Source organism: Eucalyptus grandis, chromosome 10, assembly GCF_016545825.1.
Source record: "Eucalyptus grandis isolate ANBG69807.140 chromosome 10, ASM1654582v1, whole genome shotgun sequence".
In the NCBI taxonomy this organism is placed as follows: domain Eukaryota; kingdom Viridiplantae; phylum Streptophyta; class Magnoliopsida; order Myrtales; family Myrtaceae; genus Eucalyptus; species Eucalyptus grandis.
In genome coordinates, this window is record NC_052621.1 from 10976796 (window position 1) to 10986680 (window position 9885).

At 45.5% G+C, this 9885-nt stretch overlaps 1 protein-coding gene across 1 annotated transcript; it reads right to left on the minus strand.

The window, feature by feature from the left end:
* Positions 1 to 3997: 3997 nt before the first annotated feature.
* Positions 3998 to 7505, minus strand: LOC104421709 (7-deoxyloganetic acid glucosyl transferase). The gene is made up of 3 exons (XM_039303698.1): positions 6777 to 7505; positions 5796 to 6606; positions 3998 to 4315 (listed from the first exon to the last, which is right to left on the minus strand). Exons 1-3 carry the CDS (start codon positions 7270 to 7272, stop codon positions 4183 to 4185), a joined length of 1440 nt encoding a protein of 479 aa, XP_039159632.1. The 5' UTR covers positions 7273 to 7505; the 3' UTR covers positions 3998 to 4182.
* Between the last annotated feature and the right edge of the window lie 2380 nt (positions 7506 to 9885).

Below are 9885 nucleotides of genomic sequence, written 5' to 3' on the forward strand. Positions count from 1 at the left end.
AAATGTTTATAATTGAATTGGCCAAATTGAAATATTTCGTATTGAATTGTTCGCCATACAAATAAAATTTTAGATTTTTTTTGGAAATTTTCCCTGCTGTCTTGTTGAGCTTTTTCTTTCATGTTAATGGGATAGTTATGAAATTTGCAGCTAATGTATCGATTGCCTAAAGTTATCATGGCTTCCACGAGGATACAGAATGGCCGTTAGAGAATCATTCTCCGATAAAAACCGGCTAATGCAAATACATGCAACAAATGACAGTTCTCTCCATTATGGCGTGAAATGAGTGATTCCGTGGAGTCGTGACGATGTCTAGAAAATTGTTGAGAAAACTATGAAACTCAGTCATGTATGCTTTTTAAAAATTGCCGCCGCAGGTGAAAAAACATTCATCAACCCAGGATGGAGGCCGAAGGGTTCGATTCCGTCAACTTTTCCTGCGAGATAATGACCTGATCATGACCACCCACGACACAGAATCATAAAACCGATTCCGCTGGGCGATTCTTATCGGCTTTCTCGCCCTTTTTCTGACAAATTCTTTGTTTTTAAGCCGCCGTCCTTATACGACGCCACATGCTGCGGCGTGTTCTTGTCCTCTGAGTTCAACCCCAACGCGTGACAGGCTGCCCTCAAATTCCTGGTGTGCAGCTTGATTAGGCGAAAGCTTAAAGTTGATTGAGATCTGCGTTAGGCCAGAGACTTTCTTCAAGATGTGAATTCTGTTCTGATGCATCCCCTCGAAACAATAATAATCGCGAAACCTCTGTGATGTTGGAGAACTGATCTTCCTTGGCAAGGCAGCATATTGACGGATCAACATGGGATCATCATGGTATGGCCATGCATCTGCTTGATTTTGTCGATTTTGCATCATTGCTGATGGAATGGAAATTGGAATGTTACGTAGCAGCAAGTTCAAGAACACGAAAGAGAATCAGGGTCTAGTCATCTTGCGTAATGGATGATGTTTTTCTTTGGTAAGGTATGTAATCGATGATGTTCCACGCTTTTGTCTTAAGAATCTTTTGTAGCTCCATTCAAAATAAAAAATATGAGAAAATTAGGGAAGAAATTATAATGTTTGCCCTAAAAGTTCATCAAGCTCTAAGCATTTAAAAAAATGCAATAAAATCCTCAAGATTCTGTACCTGGTCGAGTTTCCTCCTTCCAGCAATAATTTACCAAGTTTTGTCGGTATTGATATGCCGGAAAGCCAATTTGGCCTTTTAGTACAATTTCAGCATACGCCTCGTGATGCGGTGCCCGTGTCCCGGAGTTTAAACCCAGCAGGTCAAGGGCGGCCCTGAGTTTTTTTTCTTTGACGAGGGCGGCCCTGAGTTTACTCGGCAGTTTTATTACTTGACTGTATAGACCACGAAAACACTTTTGCTATTGACATCGCATCACACGTGAAAAAAGTGTTTTAACTTTATTTCCGTATTGGGTTTGTGTCTTTCTTAACATGGAGTTTTTTTTTTTTGGGTCAGATTATTAACATGGATCGACGGACCCTAATTCTACAGAAAAACACCTTAATTATAAAGTGAGAAACGCTCACTGTGCCTCATGAATTTTGCTATAACTTTATCATGTATTATTGAAGCAATGCAATGAATGGTTGCTATCGGGAGACACCGCTGTAGTGGTGTCTACTCTCCTTTCTCTGACTTAACGCGTTATTTCTTATTTTGCTGTGGTTTTATTGTTGTTTCTTTGAAAGAAAATTATTTTTGGGAATTTATTTTTTGACTTTTAGTGTTTGGATGAGGGAAAACTAATCCAATCTATCGAAAACATTTTCCATGGACTGAAAATAATAAATTTTTATTGGGACAAAATGATTTTCTCTTCTAGTAAGAAGGGAGCCTTAATCTTCTCTAAAAATTTTAGTGAAAAATTTTCATCATCCATGAAAATTTTTGGGTATAAATTGTTGTTAAAATTAAAACATTTTTCATTGACTAATTATTTCAAGCAATACAAATCAATTCTTAGAAAATATTTTTTAAATCATTTTCTTTTATAAAACAAACGAAGCTTAAGAAAAGTTTGTTGTGGATGCTTAGGAGGTACTACATGCTAATGGCCTTAAAAACTTTGACATCTTCAGTTAAGAATGTAATTTGCGTACATTGACGGGAAATTGTCAAATCAATCTAAACTTATTGTATGGATGTCAATTCAATCCTAACTTTTTTAATTTTGTCAATCTAATCTTAGACTTTTGTACAAAATTTTGATGTAATCCCTCAAGTCAACTTTTACTAGAAATCGTTGATGTAAGAGTGTGCCCGTAGAATGGTCTACAATGATTAAACCATCATGTTAGCGATTTTTAACGAAAATTAATTGGAATAATTATATTTGAATTCTGTGCAAAGATTTATGATTAAATTGGCAAAATTAAAAAGTTTATGATTGAATTAGCATGTGTATAATAATTCTAAAGTTGATTGGGTTCAAGTAGCATTGTTGTTGTGTGGTCACCTCTCAAAGATTGAACGTTAGAACATATGAGGATATCAACACACCACTGTGCGGAGGCAAGGATCCTTCCCTTCTAGTTTCATGATTTCTCTGTTTTAATTTTCTCCCAAATTTCTTTTCACCATAAAAGTCTGGTGGTAACTTAAATCATCTTTTGTGCACCAGATTTTAAATCCGCCTTCTGAATCCGACCAAATATAGGTCATCCACATTAGAAGATTCACACGGAAATACTTCCTCGTCACTCACTCGGCCGCAAAGGACTACACCGAGTACGAATTGAATCCGAGATCTCATGCCCCGATTGAAATGCATAGTTTTGATACTTTCTCTCTCTTTATTCTAGCCACCGCTAGAGGTAGCTACATTTCCTTACATCTCGAGTATGTGTATTTCAATAATCATTCGAATTCGTGATTCAATTTTGATGAGCTGCCCTGTTCTTGATATCCAGGATCAACCTCTTCAGATGGCGATACGACAAGCCTCCGAAGCTCGAACTGGTTCTGGCAAGCTTCGCCATCTTCTCTGCAGAATCTCTGATCTCACCGTCGTCCCGCCTCTCCGGATCCATCAGATCTCTCACTGCCCTCTCGTTCGCAACTCTGTTGCACATGTCTTTCGCATCTGCCCTGTTCCGCCACACCTGGCCCACGAACCTGCTCTTCAGTAGCTGGTCAGCGAAGCATGGCCAGCAGATCATGGGGATGCCGGCGGCTACGGCCTATAGGATCGAGTTTCACCTGCCGTGGCTCAGGAAGCAGACGATGGTCCAATGCGCTAGGACCTTGTCTTGCGGTGCCCACTCCTCTAGATACCTATTGGGAACACGCGACGCGATGGTGAGCTATTTTCAGAAGCGATGCATTGATTTTTAGCAGAGAACTGCCAGCTCAGTATGGCAATGGCGCAAAGTATCTGTCACTAAAGTTTCATATGATGAGAAAGCTTAGCTAGATTCCTCATGAGAAGATCGAAAATTCAACGGTACCCCCTCTCGCTCGTTGCCTTCGCGAGCTCAGCAAGGATCCGGTCACTGCCGTCTTGCTCGGCCACCGAGTCTGGCCTCAAGACCCACAAGAATCTCACCCCACCGTTGACCAAACCGTGCCAGAGTTCCATGACCTGGTCCCTAGTGATCACCACAATGCTCCCGAAGCTCACGTAAACCACTGACTTCGGCGGCTGATTGTCGAGCCAATCCATGCAGCTTCTATCCTCTCTCAAGATCCCATTATTTCTCGAGACCAGCACATTGGCTCTGGCCGCCGTTAGTCTCAATTTGAGATGGACGTGGAGGGGTCCGATGGCATATAGTTCAGGGAGTGAGCCTCTCCATCACGGTATCAATAAATGGGCATTAAGTAGTGGGAATGAAATTGACGATGATTTTATGATAGAGTGAAAGAGAAAGCAACATATTCTAGCGATCGTAATGGAAATCTTGAAAAGTTCAATGGTGTAGCCTTACTGTCTAGGAAAGTGTCTTTCCCCTATAATGAAATGAAAATAAAGATTGCCTCCATTAATATTTGCGTCTATTTACCACCACAATATGATCCAGATTATGAGATTGAGACATTAAAAGAAACACCGACAAGTATCCATTGGTGTATGTTATTCGAACTTTTGGAATTCTAGGAATCCTATACTTCAATAACGGAAGAAATCACAAGACAACGTTGGACTTCAGCTAGTGGGCTTCATGGACCTTATATCCTCAATCAAGCGGTCCAGATTATCCCACGAGGACCCACCTTCGCTCGCGGCGTCCCTCGCCCTCCTCGCCAAGTCGCCGGCCGCCGCCGCGAATTCCTCCTTCCTCTCCCTATACCCGTTAAACGGGTGGGTCGGGTCGGGTTTGGGTCGGGTCATAAATGGTCCGACCCAAATCGACCCATTAACCCATTTACCCGTTTATTACAATGTAAAATTTTTGACCCATATCCGACCCAATCCATACCCAACCCAAACCCGACCCATTTAACTAAACTTAATTTATTATAGATATATATTTAAAAAAATGGTATTGCTAAAATAATTTTATACAACACAAATTTAATGGACAATTTTTATAATTTTTAAAATAATTATTTTTAAAAATCGAATTTTAATTATTTCTTTTTAAAATAAATTATTTTTTTAAATATAATTTTTCTTTGTCCTTTTATTTTTCTTCTCCTTCTTTGGCCGGTCACCGACCACGACGACGGCTGGTGGTCGGACCCACGGAGTGCACTGCGTTGAGGAGAAGTTACTGACCATCAAAATGAAATGGTCATCAAAATGATTTAAAATCAGGAGACCTTCCCCAGACAATAACAGAGCTTCATTTAGACATTTCTGCAAACACACGGAGTGCACTGCGTTTAGGAGAAGTTACTGACCATTCTAAGGCCAGAACTCAGATCTAGACTTGTGACGCCGAAGAAGTCAACTCAGTTGGACATGGAACCCTCAAGAACCGGAGAAACCAAGCCCGGCTTGTCCTTTAAACGGAACAAGGTAGAGCTGAAGGGGCTCGTGTGGGTGACCGTTCAACGAGGAAGTCCCTACCCGGCTATGAGACGACGACTAGAGGGCGAGTTCGAGGTGAACCGCGACTCTGGCCGGCTCCAAGCCAAGATCCTTGGGAAAGAGCGACTCAAACTAAACAACCAAAGAGCACTCGCGAGATGCGGGCAGCGACTTAACGGAGAGACGACACCCAAAACGCCGAGAGCCCCCTACCCGAGATGGTGACAGTGGAAATAGAAGACCAGGTTCATTCCATACACGAAAACGAGATGAACCGTTCGACCCCGTCAAGCCCCGAGATCATCGGAAGACCGCACTGACGACGACGACGACGACGACCAGCGATTCCTTTAAAGAGCAACCAACCAACGATTCCTTCTCCTCAAGGACCACGCCCCCATCCTCTCTGCTGGTCGCCTCCCCGACCAAAATTCTCACTTGACAATCGCCGCCGCAGCTGCTGCAACGTTGTCTCTCCCGTACAAGCGTCCTTCCTCGCTCGTCTCCGCGAGCGTGAAGAAAAAATGGGGAAAGAAAGAAAAGGGGTAGTCAGGCGTAGAGAATCGAGGTCGCAAGACGTGGGTTAATCAGATGAACCCATCTTCAGACTTTAATGGGTTTGTAAATGGGTCTTAAATGGGTACCCATTTAAGACCCATTTATTTTAGTTCTTTTATTTTTAAAACCCATCAGGGTGTCTTAAGAAATGAGGCCGGCCCATTAACGACCCATTTATGCTTGAATGGGTCCATAAATGGGTTGCATAACCCATTTAACACCTCTACCTCTCCCCCATCACCTCGTTCACCATCCTCTCCACCACCTCCCTGTCGCACACGTCCTTCATGTCGAGCCCCACCTTCCACAAGTGGCTCACCAGCCGGCTGTTCAACTGCTGGTCCGCCGAGAACGGCCAACACACCATCGGCTTCCCGACGACCACGCTCTCCAGCGTCGAGTTCCACCCGCTGTGCGTCAGGAACGCCGCGACGGCGCCATGGTCCAGGACCTCTTCCTGCGGGGCCCACCCAACGATGCACCCCCTCTCCGCCGCCGCCTCCCTCAGCTCGACCGGGACCGCACCGTTGCCGCCATCGGCGAGGGAGTCCGGCCGTATGACCCACAGGAAGCGCCTCCCGCTGTTCACGAGGCCGTACCAGAACTCCGTGAAGTCGTGTCTGGTAAGAGTCGTGATGCTCCCGAAGCTCACGTAGATGACTGACTTCGGAGGTTGCTTGTCGAGCCAAGAGATACAACTACGGTCGACTTCCCAAAGACTGTTGCTTGCTGACGATGGTGGTGGAGACGACGGGGATGACGACGAGAGTCTGGATTTGTGGTGCAAGTGGAGAGGGCCGATTGTGTAGAGGTTGGGGAAGTGGGTTCGAATCTGGGAAATGGCGGGGCCCTCCAGGTGGTCGAAGCTGTTGAGGATGAGGGCTCGGGCTCCGGTGGTCTGGAGGGTCTGCGTCGTCACATACTGGAGGAGCCAGTCGGAGAGGTCGGCAACTCGGCAGAAACTCGGCAGGTCTCGGCACCGGAGGATGTCCTCCATGCCCGGCACGCTCGTCACGTCACGGTCCATGTCTTCGTCTCCTATAAAATTATAGAAGTCCAGTTGCTCGATGAAATTCCTCAATGAGTTTCACTCCGATTTGTTATTTATTTTGCACCCTTTTGAACACCACACCTTACTTTTAGGTCAAGCTTTTCTCAAAATTGAACAGAATCAAGAGGTTCAGGGAATGCGTAAGTGGGAACATTACCTTTGATGGGGAGGTCTCCACTCTCAATCATGCGCGGAATACAGAAATAAGTCCAGAAGCAACTCGCGCTTATCGTCCGGAACGCGATGACTGGAACTCCGAGATCTCCAGCGAAATCAATGGTGAAGGTCAGGATCCCATCCGCAATGATACAGGTCACAGGCCGATCCGGAGCTGACACCAACTCTTCGAACAGCTGCTTGGTTATGCTTTTGACGTAATCGAATGTGGTCAAGAAGTGGTCGCTGGGCCTCGGGTGGTGTATCGGGAAGCCGTCTGATATGATCTTGAATTGGAAGTCCGGGTAGGCAGCGAAACGGGCTGGGATGTCGGCATGTTGGAGGAGGCGATGGTGGATGTGTTCGGAGTTGATGAAGGTGATGCGGAGGCCGGACAGGGCGAGAAGCTCAGCGAGCTTGAGCATGGAGTTCACATGGCCTTGAGCAGCTAAAGGAAAGATGACGACATGGGGAGGAGGAGTAGGCGGTGGATCCATTGCGGTCTTTTGGATCCTATGATTGGATTCGTGTTCCCCTTTTCTAGTGAAATAGTCGCCTCCTTACCCTCTTTTTGAAGTGGAGATGAGTTCTGGAAAGAATTTTATCTTCACTTTCAAGGACAAGATCCGCTACCTTACGCAAAATTATCCCAAAAATGTTGGGAATCGCGCAGCAAGTCGCTCAGTGTTAATGTTTGAATGTGTGGGAGTAGAAGTTAGATACCTTCACGTGGAAAGATGGACAAGTGAAAGTCTGAGTTTGAGCCCATTCATATTTTTAGTTGGACTTATTTTCATTTAAAAGCTTAAATTAATGAAGGGAAAAAGCCACTTAAAAACCCCGAACTTTCGCCCCAAAGCCGACACATTTACCCCAAATTTTTTTTTTAGACGTGAAAAACCCCGAACTTTGCCAACCGCGACACATTTACCCCAAACTTTTTTTTGTGACACCAAAAACCCTGAACTTTTGTTATGTGACACATTTGCCCCAAAATTATATAGCATTTTGGTCTTTTCATTTTTTTTTTCTTTTTTTTTCGTTCTCTCTTCCCTCCGCCGGCGTCGGGCGGCCCTCGCCTGCGCCTGGCGAGGGTCGTCCTCGCCCGACGCCGGCGAGGTCGGGCGAGGGTGTCCCTGCCCTTGCCGGCGTCGGGCGGCCCTCGCCTGCGTCTGGTGAGGACGAACGCCGGCGAGGGCGACCCTCGCCGGACGCCATGGCCGGCGGAGGGAAGAAGAAGAAAAAAAGAAAAAGGAAAAAATAGAATAAAAAGACAAAAATGTCCTTGATGGGGTAAATGTGTCACGGTTTGAAAAGTTTGGGGTTTTTCACATCACAAAAAAAAAGTTTAGAATAAATGTGTCACTTTGAGTAAAATTTAGGGTTTTTCGTGGCTTTTTCCCATTAATGAATTATAAACCAGTTATGATATATTAACAGCTTTTCATCATATCAATTATTTGATATGGAATTTTTTTTAACACAACTTACTTATGTGTACATCCTAACAAAAAAATTATAAACTTATTATATGACGCCAATTCAATTTTAAGCATTTTTATTTGGCCAATTTATTTCTAAACATTTCGACAATTTGTCAAGATAGTAATTTTGATAAATTTTTGTCGTAAATTATTGGGGTAGATGTCGTTTGTCTTACATAGCATAGCTTGCATTTACATGGATAATTTTTAAGAATTTTAAAATTTTGGGCTAAAGAATTTTTAGATGTCATTTGTCTTACATAGCATAACCTGCATTTGCATTGAGCTAAAGGTCATTAGAGCCATTTGGAGATACAATTACATATTGTCAAAATCGCCCAAAAAGTCGAACCAAACGCGTTTGCATTTGGCCAAGACTTTGGCTGCGTTTGGTTCAAAGATTCAATGGGCTTTGAGTCCAATGCAAATGCTGAAAGCCCAAAGCTACTTGGGAAAAATGCAATGGTGTTTGGTAAAAAAATTTTGCAAATGGACTTTGAGTTGAATGTGCGTTTGGTAAGAAGAACTTTCGCAAGGGGCTTTTGATGGGTATAATGTGTGTGTGTATATATATTTTTTTTTTTTTTTTTTTTTTTTAAATTCGGCTAAACTCTTCGCCAGGACCGGCGGGGCTGCGGCCGCGGCGAGCCAGATCTGCGCCGCGGCCGTCAGCGAGGTCGCCGAGGTCGGGCGACCTCCGGCGAGGGTCGCGACCCGAAGGCCGCCTGAGGTCGCCCGAGCCTCGGGCGACTCTCAGCGAGGGTCGCGGTCGCGCGACCCAGCCGACCGCCGCTGGGTCTCGGGCCGTGGCGAGGGCCTCGCGACCCGGGCGGCGGCGCGGGGTCGCGAGGCCCGCTGCGGCCGCGAGACCCGGGCGCGGCCGCTGGGTCGCGCGAGGTCGGGCGACCTTCGGCGGCCCTCGGCTGGTCGCCCGAGGTCGGGCGACCTCCGGCGGCGCCCTCTACGGGTCGCGCGACCCTCGCCGGAGGTCGCCCGACCTCGGGCGACCTCGGCGACGGCCACTGGCGCCAGATCTCGGCTCGTCGTGGCGGGCGCCCTTCGCCGGCCCGGCGAAGGGCTACCTTTTCCATTTAAAAAAATAAATAAATACAGGAACAATAATGGAAATATGAAAAATTAATAAGGATAGTTTAGGAAAAAGAAATTCTTTCAAAGCATTTCCAAGGGAGGCTTTTCGTTTGAAAGCTCCTTGAGGGTTGCCAAACACCCCATTTTTAGTGAAAGAGCTTTGGGACGTGGATGGGCTTTCTAAATGCCCATCCAAACGCACCCTTTAAAGTCCCAAAACCTCTTTTGAAAGTCGAACTAAAGACGGTAGTCTAAGGCCCCCCAATTCTTAGGATACTGACCCATTACGGAATAAAGTTAGAAAACTTTCTTAAAAACCATGTTTTTGTGGTCTACACAGGCCAAGGTATAGGTAATCTCAGGGCCGACCTAGACCTGCCCGGTTAAAACGTTGGGACGAGCATCGCATCGTCTGGCATCGTAAAGGACAGCGACTTGATAACAAATCGTCCGTAGGACAGAGCAAGGCAATGGTTGAGAATCGTTTGGCAGGATCGTACCCCTCGGCCTTTATCCCGAATTGGTGAATATTTTACC

Coding starts and splice junctions, on each gene's coding strand:
- LOC104421709 (XM_039303698.1), bottom strand. CDS start 7,272: ATGGATCCACCGCCTACTCCTCCTCCCCATGTCGTCATCTTTCCTTTA. Junction 6,607..6,776: donor TGGAGACCTCCCCATCAAAG/GTAATGTTCCCA, acceptor ATAATTTTATAG/GAGACGAAGACATGGACCGT. Junction 4,316..5,795: donor AACGAGGTGATGGGGGAGAG/GTAGAGGTGTTA, acceptor GTATAGGGAGAG/GAAGGAGGAATTCGCGGCGG.